Here is a 15,744-nt window from a genome sequence, read left to right on the forward strand (position 1 = left end):
CGCCGACATCCGCCGTCGGGTCACGTGCCGCCCCCCCCCCCCCCCCCCCCCCCGCCTCAAGGCAGTCCGGAGGACCTATCCCACAATGCCCCCGCCGCCGCGGGACGGTTTGGGGGCGTCTCGTTGGCGGGTTGGGCCGCCACGACACAGCGTCCGGCCCCCGGACCGCCCCCACCCCCCCCGCGGGAGGCGGAAGGCGGCAGAACAGCGCCCCCCAGCGGCCCCCGCCGGCGCCGCGCACTCTCGGCCGCGCGCGCGCGGACATGTGGCCCGGCGGCCGCTGAGCGGGGCCCCGCCGAGCCCAGCCCGGGCGGACGCTCCTCGGCCGCGGCGGGGAACCGGAGCCGGGGAACCGGAGCCTGCGCTTGATGCGGGTGACCGCGCGAGGGGACGGCGCGGCGCCAGGTAAACACCGGCGGTCGGGGCCGGGGGGGTGAGGGAGCGGGGAGGTATGGCGGGCGCCTCCCTCAGGAGTTTCCGTGAGGAAAGTGCTGGGGGCCGTTCCCCGAGGCGGGCCGGCGGCAGGAGGGGAGGCGCGGGGGGTGCTGCCGTCCCGCTCTGGCCGGGGCCTTCGGGCTCGGGTGTTCCCTCTGCTCCGCCGGGCGGAGGGCGGGGTTTGCTGCCGGCCCCGGCCTCGGGGTTTCCCCCCCGCTCCTATTCTCGCCGCCCCCGAGTCGTGGCGCCGGCCCGGCCCGGTGACAGGCCGCCGAGCCGGCGGGGGCAGAGGGGGAGGGAGGGCGGCTCTCGTCCGCCCGCCTCGCCTCCCGGGGCGAGAGGGGAAACAAAGCGGGGTGGCCGGGGCGATCCGCCGTTCCCAGGAGAGCGCCGGCCCTCTCCGCGCCGAAAGCTTTTGTGAAGGCGCAACGGGAGGAGCGGCGGCAGCAGCCCTGCCCGGTGATCCGTGAGCGGGGTCGGCGGGGGGGGACACGGGCACACCGCCGCGGCGCCGGCCCGAACAAAGATCCCGGGGGGGGGGCTCGGCACCGCCGTCCCTCGCCTCCCCGGGAGCCCAGAGTGGTAAATACCGGCGGTGTGGTGGAAGAGCGTCTTGGAGTAGCTGGAGTTACGGCAAGAGTTTGCGGTTGTGGAGGAAGTTGAGAGGCTCGACGTGAAGCCGCTTTTGTGCTGCGGTGGAATCGCGACTGACTTTTAAACATCAGTAAAGTTGCACAGAGTAACGCTGGAGCCGGGAAGCGATACAGTTATCGAGCCAGTGCTAAACTCTCCAGTTCTTCTGGTGTTTTAGAGTACATTGTGTCCTAATTATTTTTTTTTCCCTTCGGTGAGTATTAAAGAATATCATTAGCCTGAGCCCCAGATGCAACTCGTCTTTGACAATGTATCTCCACGTTTATAACCTCAAAACAGAAGAGTTTTGGTGGGGCTAAAATTGGTCCCTTTCCTCTCACGATGTTTTTATTTTAGACTACTAATTAATTTAAAATTTTTATGAAGAACGAGATAACAGAGAGAAAGGTCAGGTAGTAACTGTTTGTTTAGTATCAGTAACTAGGTACTGTTGGCAAAGAATCACTTATTTAAAATGTCAAGAGACGGTTAAGGCTGCTCATATCTAAGTAATAATTATATAATGGATTGGAATGGCCCTGATTATTGAACAGCTATTTTAAGATTGTAATTTTATAGCTTTTTAGGGCTTTTGTAACCTTAAAGGGAGATTTAGCTAACTTAGTGTCTGGTGTTATGTTTGTATATCACTAATTTATTGGGGGCCTTTAATTCTCTTTCAGTGAATCATAGTTTTTAGTGGAGTGTAATCTAACTTAGGGTTTTACTGTGTGGATATTCAGACTGTCTTACACACAGAAGAGGAGTGGGGAAAGTCTTTAGTCATTTTGTCATGGTTTCTTTCCATCTTATCAGGGTGATAAAAATTCTCTTTATTTGGTTGATTATACGTGATAATCTATGTCTCTTCTTTTTTTGACTGGAAGGCTATATTTAGAGATTCACAAGGTTCAAAAAAAAAGGATAGCATCCCCTTTATTGACATGGAAAAGACTTGGAAATGATCCCAGCATTTTTCAAATGTTTCCTTTAGAATTTCTAGGAATATAATGTTTGTTGTTCAGTTTTGCTTGCATGAGCCAAGACATAGTTGGAGGGGGGGAGCTATTTAAACTTTTATTCAACAGGTTTAATCTTTTGCGGCTTTCCTTTCAGTAGTGTACGTTTTCTGATATGTCAACTTCCGGAGTGATAAATGGCCCAAATAATAAATGCATCAATTTTCTTTCACGTTCCACTCGCCTTAAAGCCTGCTTGTGAATAAGCAGAATGGACAACAGTTTTGTGGCCTTAGGGAGAGAGAATCTCTCTCTTCCAAATGGTCTTGAAAGAGAATGTTTTTAGACCTTTAATACCAGTAAAACTGGGTTCACTAGTTTATTCAGATTATCTTTAAGATTGGGAATACTTCTCCAGAAGTTTGGTGAGTTTTTTGAACATGAATTTATCGTGCTCAAACACAGTATGTAGAGGTTGTTGAGTTTGACTCAAAAAGGAGATTTATGTTTACCTTATTCTCCAGTTATTCAGCTATTGCTTTTGAAACATCCAGGTGATAAAGAGTTTCTTTGTGCTCTCAACTGACTGTAGTTTGACACAATTGATGCATGACTTCTATCCTCTGGTTAGATGGTTCTGTAGATGGTTCTGCTTATGATATGTGATGGTTCTGCTCCGGTTACAAACATCTGGGTCTTTTTCCTATTACAGGGATTCTTTGCAGAATCTTTTCAGTTTTCCGCTGTCCTGAATATTAAAAAACCTGTGCGAAAACTTGATTTTTTTTTTAAAGTTGACTTTATTTAGTAATTAATTTAGTGGTTATTTTATTTGAATTAATGATATATTTAAACATACATGATGTTAATGGGAGGGGAAACATGGCTGGAAAAAGTTTTATTGACTGCCTTGCCATACTGACACCGGAATCCTTGAAGCCTGGCTTTCTGTCAGTCCAGTGTTCAGTGTTGGGATTTTCTTTGCCAGCGGTCTAAGGTGAGCAAGAAAAAACATCCTTCCAGTTAATAGTAACAAAAACATGTGGTCCAGTTTCTGCTCATAGCTAAACTGATTATTCAGTGCTATCAACTCATTGTTATCAATTTATCTGAATGAATTCTGAAATGGTTGCAGCTAATCTGCTGAACCATTTAAGATTAGCATAGATTTTATAAATCTTAACATTGCTCAGGTTTCCTTGAGGTTTTTTGCAAGTTGGAGATATAGTGTTAAGCAGATTTATACCCTAACACTTCTTCTGTAGTCATCAATACCAGAGGCCTCTAATGTGCGTATTCTGTAGAGCGCTTCCAAAAAAAGGGCTAGTTCATGGCTTTTCAGCAGTGTGGGCACGTTTTGTTTCATCTCTGTGTGCTAGTCCACCTTGTCCTGAAGGGCAGTGACCTTGATCTGAGAGGATACAAGTGCTGTGACATTGTGTCTTCTCTTCCCTGCTTGTTTCATCTCTTTAGCCAACAGTTGAGGATACGGGCATAGTTTGCAAGCAGAAAGGTGTGAACATCTCTTTTCTGGGTTTGAAAGGTGCTTGATTTTGGTACCCTAAACCACTTGAGTAGGATGATACTCTTGCATAGGAAGTTGGCTGCAGTCGTGAAATAACAAAGGGAGGACTGCAGCTGCTGGAAGAGGGAAGGTGAATGCGTGTCTGCCTTTCTGTTCCCTAAAGCTGCAGCTCTGCTGTCCTGAACAGTTGTCCATCACCTCTCTACATCTGGGTCTGGTGGAGCACCAAAGGCAGGGTGACTGCCTTGGAAGGGATCTCAAAGATTGAATATGCATATTTTGTACTTCAGTGGGACACACCAGATTCAAGAAGTAGTTTTTCTCTGTCAGGAATTTGAAAGAAGAAAAAAAAAAAAAAAAAGCTAAGGAAGTTGCCTCTTGCTTTTAGAAACATTCTGCTTTCCTACAGCTTATTTTTAAGGCATGTCAGATTTTTTTTCTCCAACTAAAAGTCTTAAGGAAAGCTGATGAAATTTAACCAAATGTGGAAGTTGTCGCTTCTAGGCTGGGGAAATTGTTAACTGACTTGACAAAAAATGATCAAAATACTGCCTTTACTTGTGTATGCGTAGGCAAGATTAAAATAAACTTTATATAAGATGCATTTAGTCAAGTAACTTATTTATATATATACACACATTTGGGTATGTTGTGCTAAAATAAATATTTTTGCCCATTCATTTTTCATTATCAAATAATGCTGTCTCACAAATTCTCTCGATGAAACAGTAATGTTACGCTTTATCTCCATGAGAACATAAAATATGAATTTTAACTCAAAAAAACTCCATCACAGCAAACATGAAAAAGTAACATTTTAATTTGATAGTCCTCTGGCCAGTGGTATTTCTTCTTAACTTCCTGAGATTATTTCACGTGCATGTGTGTATATAAATGTTTAAAAAAATTTTCAAATAAATATGTAGACAGAATTGGGAAGAAGAAATATGTCTTCCAGAAGCTCTTTTCTAACACCTAATACTGTGGTAAATTGCATTATCTGATCACTTTTTCTAATAGACACTAATAATAATATCTGTCTTAACGCAGATTTTATTTAAGGATTGGTGAACTCCCATTAAAATGCAATTTTTGTTCCTCTGTTATTAAGTCTGTAAGTACTGCTTAACTGTGATCTGCCTTCAAAGGTACGGTCTGTGAGTAAACCTGAGTGATGCGTTTAATGATGTTTGGAAATTTTCCAAGCTAGTTTAAAATTGCTTGGAAACATCAAGTGAGTTAACACTTGTTGTCTCTCTACTTACTACCTGGCTTTCATTAGGCTGCCAGCAGTAATAAGGAATGTGAAAATCCATGGGATTGGTGTCTGATACAAGTCTTCATATATGTCCATACCTTTAGATAGCAACACAGGCCAAAACTGCAGCAGTGAAGACTTCTACCTTTCTTGGTGTGCCCCAGGGGAGATGGAGACCCTTACATGAAACGGCACTGTACTGTTATTCAAAACTTGAGTTTTAAGGTAGAAGCTGAAGGCAGATGAGCAGTCTTTTGGACTGCTCACTTTCCAGACCAAATTACTGCCGCAATTGTGGACGCAGGAGGGACAATGAAATTCTTCTCTGCTTTCAGTACAGACACTGAATAAGCACTTCTTGTACAGTTTTGCTTTTTTTAAACGTCCTTAGTTTTTACATGTGATGCAAAAGGTAGTGACCCCTGTGGATAGATAGGTGTAACAAAAAGTAATTGGAAGTCCTTCTAAACAGTTGGAGAAAAGCAATCTTTTAGAACTACCGTGAGCTCATTGGAGTTTTTTTTAGGGATGTTACCAAATAAAGGTACCTATAACAACGAAGGTAAAGTGTATTCTTCTCTCAAAACCTATGCAATTGTGACTTCTAAGATGTAGTTTCATCAGCCTGAGCAAGAAAGGTACCTTGTACAACTCTTGAATAAGTCAGTTGGTACTGGCAGTTATTTTGTGGTTACTATTCAGGCAAGAAACTTTGAATGAGAATGGGGTTCATCATTGTAAGGAGCTTCTAGTATTGGTTTGGGACGCTTAGGTTCTTTTTGAAGCTTTGCAATGAGATAGAATAATCAATTGTAACAAAAACTTGGTTGATAACAAAACAGTACTTTACTGTGAATTATAGGTGATTTCTTGATGCTATCTATATTGTGAAAGTAACCCAAAATGGTGATTAGCGTGTTTTTCTGTTAGTAGACTTTATTCACAAGTTGAAACGAAAGGTGATGGAGTTCAGGTTGTATTTTCAGTGCTAGATCTGGCTTTTCTCTCTTGTGTGCTTAATAGTTTCTGTTATCTTTTGTGTGTTGCTATTGGCATTAAGGAAATCTTCTCTTACATACCTGTCTTCATTCCTGGTCATGTTTTTCTAGCTTTATTTTAGCTATCTTGAAAGTTATCTCTGAGCAAGGGCTGTGAAAGCAAGATCAACAGTGATTGAAACTGTTTAGTCCCCATATATCTGTTGTTTCTGAAATGACATCTAGTGCATTGTTAGTCTACAAATATTATAGAAGATCTTGTGCAAAATACAATTACACTTAAAATTATTTCAACTGTCATAAATCCTTTACAAACTCTTTGTTTTTATACAGCTTTTTTTTTTTCTGAGATTTTAAGAGGTTAGTGTAGGTCCTTGACCTAAGCTTATAAAATACTGTTATTCAAAGTCAAAAGGGGCTTGAGGACCATGTTTTTAACATGATAGCTTTCATCTAGTGCTTTTTTAAAAACAGTATGCCTCAGAGAGACAAAATGTACTTTTAAACGGCAATGTTATTTCCTTTCTTTTGTTTGTTTTTGAATCCATGTCTGTATATTTCACATGTAAGCTGAAATTACTTTTTATGGAAACACATAATTTTTTTACTACCAAAAGAACATGTCATATTACTAAACTCTTGATTTGATGCTTAAAATGAAAGAACAGCATGCTTTTAATAGTGGACTCAAACTCAGTATATTTTTGTCAAGTGTGTGTATGTGGTTCTGTGCAATCTTCTGTAGTGCTTTTTTTTTCCCCCCATTTACATAAATCCATAAAATTATATGGGAGCATCTACATTACATAAATTTTGTTAGAGGGATGCCTTTCAGATTGCAGGGGTTCAACATTCAGAAGCTGAGAAATAAGACTACCATGATGCAGGTGAAAGGAAAAAAAAAAAAATGGTAGTCTGTAATTGGACAATTGCATGCTGTTTCTTCCTTTGCTGTATTCAGCCCTTTCCCCTTTGGCTCAATATACTTTTCTAATCACCTACCACTCTGTGTTTGTTGCCTCTTTAATTTTTTGCATCTTAAGTGTGCTTCTTGCCATTGCTACTGTCCCTGAGCCTTTCATTTGAGTTCAATCTTACTCTGTCAGTTTTGCCCATCATTTTTCCTTCCACTGTTAAAAGGTCTTAGCTTTTCCACTTCTGTCTTTTGGTTCAGCTCCTGCATCTCTGGTGTTTAAGGCCAGCTATTTGGGCATGTTTAGGATGGTAGTAAGAAAAATAAAGATGGCCTTCCTAGCTTCTTTAGCATCAGAGAAATGATTGCAACAAGTCCTGCTGTGTTGCCATAGCACTGGCTGAAGTATGCTCATTCATCTTGTGGGAATGTCACATGTGCAGTATAGCAATGGGATAGGAACTTCAAATTATTAGTGTATGCTAAACACAGATCCAGTTTATGGGAAAAAATTAAATGCAATGACTAGCAAGGATTTCTTGAGTAAATGCGAGCTTTTTTTTTTTTTTCCCCCAGATCTATGGCTAGATTTGGAAGGGTTGCTTGTGTGGAAAGCGTGTTCTTGATCTCAGCAATCCACTGCCAAATATATGCTTTTCAGTGGAAAGCATGAAAACATCAGTGCTTCCAAGTGGCTAGAAAAAAGTACTTTTTTTTTTTTTAACTGTTCTTGGAAATGGCTGAGCCATTTTTGCTGACTTTGGTATGTAACGCTATCCCTTCCAGCTGCAAGAGTATGCATGTGACTAAGGACCCTCAGCAGCGGAAGGCAAGGTCATGAGTTTATGCTGATTTGATTTAGTTGCTTGAACCATGTGCACCATGACAATGGTACCTAATCCCTAATTAGTTCCTGTTATTTGTAAATCTCAATTTCATCCAGTTTAGTCACAGACTACTTAGAAGAAACACCTAAGTGTTGAACTGTACGTTTTGTGAGAGAATGTTATGTACACTGTTTTTCCTTTCGTATTTCTTTTTATTATATTAATTGCTATGATACTTCAGTGTTTTATCAGCAGTATATGAAACAACATGACTTAGCCCCTGGCATACATGCATGGTCTCCCAACAGGGGTGGTTGGTGTGTGGTGCGTCTGTTGGGAGTCTTATCGTACATGCACACATGAAACAGCAGCACAGCGCATATTGCCTTCTATTGAAAATACTGTTCTGAATAGCAAAATAGGGTGGTCTTTTAATTTCTGTGAATATACATTTCCTCATCCTGTATCAGTCCTTAGAAGGTTCTATTCATCCTGTCTTCTGTCTAAAGGAAGCAGTTTTTTCCTGGGGGAGTTAACCATGGCTCCAACAAGCGTTTCTTCCTATGGCTGTTGTGGACGCAGCCATGCGCTTCTGTAAAGATTTGGCCTAGGATCATCTTGTATAATTCAGACCATCTTTGGAAAGCAGTGTTATGAGCAGCAGCCTTACTGAGAAGCTACCCTGCAAAATTGCCGTTTTTAGTGCGTAGGGAAACTATGCAGCTTTGTCCTTGCTGCATTTGCATTGTGAAGAGCTGACAGAGGCTTGAGTAACCTAGTTTGTCCTCTGGCAGAGCAGAAAGGAGTTTTCTCATAAATTTGAGAAATGTTGCTAAAGAGCCAGTAGGGGCACAAGCACAGCTTTAAATTACAGGTTAGATTGATCAGCTGTGAATATATACTTTGAATCTAATGAGTCTGAACAGTGACAACTAACTCCCCAAAGTGCTTGGATTGGTTGCTTGGTTTGTGGGTGTTTTTTTTCTTTTTCTTTTTTTCCATGCTGACTGGCGAGTTTAGCTTCATCTAGTTCTCAGTCTGCGAACTGAATTTGCCTGAGCACTGGGCCATCTTGGTTGTCAGTGGTCACCCTGCATGTACTGATAGTATAGAGCTGTTATTTTGCTATACTTTGGCATGTAATGTCATGTGGTCTGATGAGTTAATCTCAAGCTGCTGGCGGATACTGGAAATGCCAGAGGGAGAATTGATTTAGATTGACTTGTGTAGGGAATCTGCTGAAGTATAGCTTCTCATTGCTGCTGACTGGGTATGAGCCTTTAATACGAGTTCAGGAGAAATCCTAAACTTCTGCCACCTATTCTAGTGGAACAAAGTGTTTTACGGTTGACAGCGCAGAAAGGTGAGAAATTAAATTTGCCTTCTCTAGGTAAATTACCCATCAGTGCCATGAGGTAACAGTAGTTCAGTACCAAACTCAAACCTGACATGTCTAAAAGCTGCTAACTGCTGTGCAAGCTTGTAATCAGCTTTCCTTCACCTCTTCATTAGCTTCCTCAAAAAATGGGGCTCAGCCTTTTGTGATAGCATGGTGAGAACTGATGTATACAGGGAAACTTTCTTCAGTGTGTTTTTGGCAAAGAGAACTAATACCTTTTTGATACTTTAAGTGTTTTGGTCAAACATCATACCTTTTCTGGCTGGCGGAAGTATCAGTCTTTATGTGGGTTTTCCTGGTGGTTAAATGGATGATCATGATTCTGATGAGCAAATCAGCCCTTGCATGTGTGTTGTCTTTTGGGGGGAGGTGGGGTGATATCACAGTGTTTCACAAACCTTGGTACCTTGTTGTCTTAAGTTATCTACTACTTAAGACTGATAAAACGGCTCACTCTTTTGGATGGTTTCTTGGGGATAGGGTTTGGAATGTCTCTGAAGACTGTGCTACCTTTATTATCAGTTGAATTTTAGCACAAGATTTTTGAGTTTGTCATTTTGTTACAGCTTGTTTTCTGGTGGTGGTAGGCCTTCTGTAACCTACATCCTTATTTTTCTTTATTACTAGGTAAAAACCAATGAGAACTGGTTATTTTGGGAAGGAAAGAAACATGAAGGCTGGTCGATCAAGGAGCCATCTGTATGGCTGGGATGTTTATCCCATACATGAGTTTACCAGCACAGAGAGAGGTGGGATGTTACTTAATAGATACCTGCTGGTGATACTAACTTTGTTACTATTTTCAGTCTTTCATATAGCTGAATCTGTTGGGTTTTGAGTTTCTTTTGGTTTTGATAGTAACTCTTATTTAAGAGCATTAAATTGACATGGTGCTGTTCTTAGAGGTATTAACAGCAAAATACAAGTTTTGTGATATAAATATGTTGCCCTTTTTTTCAAGTTGGTAGCCTGTCTGGTTTTGTTCTGTCTTATACTGAAGCTTTTTGGAGAGTGACTTACTCTAAGTAGAACTAGAACACAGTCATTCACCCTTACGAATATGAATAATATAAGATGATGAATAAAGTATTCTTTGGTTACTGTTAGTAATTGTGTAATAGTAAAGGAACTTGTGGATCAGCAAGATTTGTCAAGGCATTGGATACATAAGGCGGTACTGCTGACATTTTTTGGCTACCTTCTTAATACTGTCTAGTAAATTGAAGTGCTTTAAATGCTAGACAGTAGAGTTCAGTCTCGTTTGTATGTAACATTCTGTAAAAGACATGGTGTGCCCCCGTAGTTTTTGGAATATGTGAGGTCTTCTAAAATGACACCTTTCTTATAGCCCTGATATGTTTTGCCTATGTCTTACAGGTGCTTTTTTTGTTAAACTTAAGTGAGGAACACTGCCTACTCCCTTGACTTAACATGAAAAGGTCTGTATGGCAGGTTTTGAGCCAGTTTATGATTATAAGCTTTATACAGGAAGGACACGCCTCGTGTGTGTCCACTGTAAGGTTCTAAATCTTCCTTGAAACTCATGGTTCTGCAGATGGTCAAACAGGTTACTAGATAGTCACTGCATCTGAGCCACTGTGGCAGTTCCTCAAGCTGTACTTGCGCATTTCCATTGAGTTCTGCGTGCCTTCCTTGCTTAGGAGACAGTTTTATGATATTGTCCTGCATACTTCTGTGAATGCTGACTGGACGTGAGCATTGAGTGTCCACAGCTGCTATTCAGTTCGTTATTGTTGAGGTGCCCACAAAAATGACAGCATTGAATCTAGCAGGGATGTAGCTGTAGCCACAGTGCCTGCAATGTACGGGTGCTTGTCAGTGTCTTGCTGCTAGACTGTGGAAAAAGAAATCCTGAGGAGGACATTCACTGTGGTGCCTTGGGTTGGTTTTGGTTTTTTTCTTCTTTTGTGTAGAGAAGGGGAAAGTCAGCAGAAGGCAATGTGCTGTTTAGGATGGTATAATTCTAGCCATTTGGTGTTGAGGGTTTTCTCCTGTGACTTTACCTTGTGTTTTCATGGACTTGGCAGGTAATCTGGGTACTGCTATGTCCTTGAAGGAAGGCAGTTTGACAACAAAGTCTTGGCTGTTTTAGCACCTTGTTACTGCCAAAAGGGGCAGTCCCATTTTATGTCTTCCCTCCCCCATTCTGTCACTTGCAATTTCTTTGGCACATGTGTGGCTCTTAGCTGAGTCTGCTCACCATCACTAGTGGTGAGAAACAGATCTGCTTCTTTTGGTGGCAGCAAGCTGTTAGATTAGATTAGCTTTCTTGGGTAATTGCATCCTTAGAGGGTCTGGAAAGAGCCTTTAAATCAGCAGTGTCTCCTCTCCTGAATAGCCCAGATTCTTTCCAAGACACTGGATCTACATGAATAGGTTTAAACCACCAATACAAAAAAGTTTCCCTTTCTTTTCTCGAAAGCAAAGCACTAGTCTCTTTCTTTCTCTTCACCTTTGTTGGTTCTATGGCATTCCATCTGGGAATGCAGACAAGGTGCAATTTGAGCACACAAAGAGTAAAGATCCTCTTTAAAAGCTCTCTTTTGAGTGTGCCTGTTGGTTCTATTCTCACTAATGTTCTGGGCCATGAGATTTTACTACAAAAAGGAGCAAATCCAGGATAAGTGCTTCCAGATCCCCAGTTTAGCCCTCATTTATTGGAGGGCAAACAACATTACTGAATTGTCACTTGAAACAAGTCTACCTTCCAGGCTCTTCAGACAAATACCCAATAGTGTCTTTTGGTGGTGTGGTGGTTTTTTTTTTCTTTTATTCACATGTGTTGTGTTACACTTAATGGTATAAGTAGGTAAAAGCTTTTCAAGTGTTAGCTGCCATTGGAAATACTAGGTGTTTCCTCAGCCCATCTCCAAGAGGGCATAAGACTTCTGGCAAAAGTTTTTAAAATTTTCAGCAGCAGCTAGGCATTTGCCCAGTAATGGTCCTGAGGTTATGGTGAGCCCATATGGGGAACTCCAGAGGACACACTGTATTCTGTCACTAATTACTTAAAAAAATCTCTAGTTTTGTAAATGTGGCTAATTATTAAGATCTGTTTTCCTTAAAAACATGCTTGCTGAGGGAGAGCTTAAACCTTCTTCCGAGGTTTCTTAAAAATATCAAAATGCGTAGGGCAAAATAGAGTCCTACTTAATGCTGCCCAAGATTTTGATGGGAATAAAGAGTTGTGGTGTTGTATTAAGCAAATAAACTCTGTACACTGAATGTATGGCTGACTGTTGTTTCGTATTTGAAACTAAATGTTTCTTGAGTAAAGTAGTAAAGAAATCAAAACATAACTAAGAGTGCCACAAATCCTTATTGAAAGAAAAGAAAATATTTTTTAAAGAAACAGAAGAGTCAAAATAAGTCACTGCTATTAAGTATTGATGCAACATGTATCTAAGAAATTGAAAGGTTACAAATGTTTCCTACGTTAAATCTGCTAAGGGAACAAGAATAAGCCAGTCTTGGACAGCATTTTGGCCTTGCTTCTGGGAGATCTTGTTGCATGTGTTCTTAATTTTGTCCCCCTTTCCAATTGAACAAGTCTACATCTTTGTAGATAGGTCTCTGGACCATTCCTGTGTTGGAGGAAAAGCGTATTTAGCTGTTGCATTTTTATTTACAGGGAATGCTTGTAAAGGCTTTGTCTTGTAGTTAGTCAAAAAGGAGGCACATGCTAATTTCATGTGTCACTTGTAATTAGGCTACTATAAATTTTCATCCAATGATTTTTCGATGCCTGTTTAATGTAATAGATTTTAGTTCAGTAAGAAAATCAGTTGCGTGACTTTGAACAGACCAAGTCTTTTGTTTCTGCACGCACAGTGAATTAGTGTTGAAATACATCTTTATTTTTAGGTTACGAATTGTATGAAATAGTTTGTGTTAATATAAATAACACTTATATTTTTTTTATACAGGAAACTGTTTAGTGTGTAAATGGCACTTACATCGGTCTGCTTTATGGAGTTGTTTAAGTACATCATGAAGCTACGTTACTCAGATGGACAGTGACAAATCTAATCTCATGTTCTACAGTTAACTCTCTTTAAGCACTTTTGTTGGCAGGTGTCTTTGGCATCTGCCTTCCATGAAGACAAGAACATGAGTTTCCTTTGAAGAATAGCCTAGAAACTTAGATGTTTAACCCCTTTAAAAATAAGGGGAGGATGGGGTGGTGGTGTGTACCTGTGGTAATATCCTTGTTCACTGCTTTCGGTTTAGTATACTAGAGTATTCTTGCCTTTATCTCAAACATGAAATAAAATAAGGTCTTTCTCTTACAAAGTAATTACATTGAAAATTTACAAGCACCAGAAAAGTACCATCTTGGCTGTAATGCTATCCTGTCTTTAGGCATTCTTAGAAAATATTTTATCTGTAGAGTTGGGGGGGTGTGCGGGGGGGTTGATTTTGGGTTTTGTCCGCACCAACATAGTATAGTGCTTGTTGCTGTCTTGTCAAGTGCCTTGCATGTGTGGGTCTTGGGGTATTATCTAATATTTCACATCAACAACTGAATGATTGTAACTAAAACGTGTTGGTCATGAGTCATTGGAATCTGGTAGAAGTAATCTTTGGATATTAGCATTCTTCAAATACATATTAGCCTCATCGGACATGATTAGCCATGGATATGGACATAATATGATCTTCATGTGAACTCATACAATTTGGTAACTGGGAGAATGACAAAAAAAATTCTCACTTCTTTGACTGTCTCCCCCCCTCCCCAGCCAAGACTACAGATTTCTTGCATGGCACACAGCTGGAATGAAAAAGTCTGAGAAATACTTCAAAATCTCCTTGAAGTTTAAAAAAACCTGAAGGAATATATCACACTTGGAGACAAATAGGAGTTCTGTTTTCTGTGCCATCTGCTTCTCCTAAACCACTGTGTTCTGTTTTCCTAACTCTGTTCTTAATTTTATAAATTTAATGGCAGTCTTTAGTGGTAACTCCTCTTCCGCTATTACAATGCTTGTGATGCCCCTTTTAAAGTAGTGGAGAAAATAGTCTTTGCAAAGTTAATTTGTTAAATATTATGTAAATTTTGATGATGTCTTTTACTTATAAATATTTATATTTCAGTAGTGTTAAATTCTCCTGCTGTGTTGTGTGAAATGCATGGTGTCAAACTGGCAAAAAGGTGTGCTCTGCAAAGTGATCTGTGAAATGCATTAGCGGTACTCAGTATCTGTTTAAATAATAGGTTTGTGAGAAGAACGATGTAACACCGCATAAATGTTTTCAGTTGCTGCACACCTTGGATTTACTGATATTCTGTCAAAGTTTTAGGATCTCTGTTCTTCTAATTATTGTAACTATGCAAGAATTTCTGGGATGTCTTTGTGTTTAGAAAGAGTACAATGGAGAAAAAGTGGCTTTTTTCCTGGGGAAAAACAAATCTAAAGAGCTTCTATGGTCGTATTTCTGCAATTTGTCGTAGTGAACTCAAGACCTCTGTTACAATAAGCATGAACTCTACAACTACTGCTAAAGTTACAATTTGTTATCTGGATTTTGTCTATTTAAAACCTTTTCTGTGGGTGGATGCAGAGTGCAGAATTCATGATCTTGTCTTTAAATGGTCTTGGCTGTGACATGTCCTGGGACTTTTAAGGCTGAGAGAGGTATGAGCACAGCTTATGTTCTTATGTTTTATATATAAAAGCATGTATACCACATACCACCACATGATTTAAACTTTTTGGGACCAAAGCCACTTAAAAGTCCTCTTTCAGAGTGAAAACAACAGACCTCGATCTCATATTTTAAGGTCAAATGTGGTTTTGGTGGTCTTACCTGCCCTAATTAGATGCAGATTTTGTTATTTAAGGCATTAAGTTTTAAAGTAGCAGTTTGGCTTTTCGGTTTCATCTTATCTAGCCTGCAAAGGATGATAGGCGATGGTCTGGTCAGTGGCTGTTCTGCTAACAGAACTTGCATACAACCTATGGCAGTCACTGCAACACAGTCTGTATTAATATTAGTGCTAGTAACTGCTCTACAGTTGATGGCATTTATCCTAGTGGTATCTTTTTAAGTCTTGTTTTGTATCAAAATAGGATAGCAATGTAGGGGGAAATAAATCCCCTTATAGCTAGGTTTTTGTTTCTTTCTCGCTTCCCTTTCCCCCCACCTTCAGTTAACTTGATTCACGTGTTCCTTTGGGGGGATTGAAAAGTAGTTTCTAATGGGAACATTGTAGCCATTTAGAAGTCTAATTACAGACTGGTAATTAGTTTCACAGTTTTGACCATTTCTTTAATGAACTGTCTGTGTTTGAGACTCGCAGATCAGAGTCCTGCTTGCCTGGATTGCCTAAGAAAGCAAGAAGTGTGTTATGTGGTGGGTATCTATGGGAGCATTTATTTTCTCAGTAAAAAGAAATCATCATTAAAATGCTTCTTGCTGCCAAGATCAAGCAATAAAGACTTGATCAGAAGAAAAGTTTTGGGAGGCAAATTCTGCGCCTCTCGCTCCTGGATATCCAGGTAATAAAGGGAAACCAATGTAGTTCCTAAGAGAAACAGGAGGAAGTTTAGTTGAGGAGTGTGATTGTGGCGTTCTCAGCTCTGTCCTGCTACTTTTTCTAGCAAAGATGTTAAAGAGTAAGGGGTTTGCTTCAAATTGGAATGCTTACGTAGCAGATCTTGGTAATTTCTGATTTCTTCAATCTCTTGTGAAGTCTTAATTTGTCCTTTTAAATAATAATTTAATAATTTTATTAATAACAATAATTTTCAATATTAATAATTTTTAAAGCC

General features: G+C 40.4%; 1 protein-coding gene across 5 annotated transcripts in view; it reads left to right on the forward strand.

Moving 5' to 3' along the window:
- The first annotated feature begins 221 nt into the window (after positions 1 to 221).
- The window catches only part of SCAF11 (SR-related CTD associated factor 11), a 50,715-nt gene continuing 35,192 nt past the window's right edge, over positions 222 to 15,744 (forward strand). Inside the window, exons 1-3 of one of the 5 annotated variants that reach the window (XM_054193985.1) lie at positions 783 to 1,282; positions 9,575 to 9,696; positions 10,325 to 10,386. Coding sequence is in view for 2 of the 5 variants with exons in the window: in XM_054193957.1 (XP_054049932.1) it covers positions 9,649 to 9,696 (48 nt within the window). In the remaining 3 variants the exon portion in view is untranslated. Of the gene's footprint in view, positions 406 to 782; positions 1,283 to 9,574; positions 9,697 to 10,324; positions 10,387 to 15,744 lie in introns of those variants that run through there. The other 4 variants (XM_054193957.1, XM_054193949.1, XM_054193967.1 and 1 more) reach the window with 4 other exon arrangements.

This window comes from Rissa tridactyla, chromosome 1, assembly GCF_028500815.1.
Source record: "Rissa tridactyla isolate bRisTri1 chromosome 1, bRisTri1.patW.cur.20221130, whole genome shotgun sequence".
Lineage (NCBI taxonomy): Eukaryota > Metazoa > Chordata > Aves > Charadriiformes > Laridae > Rissa > Rissa tridactyla.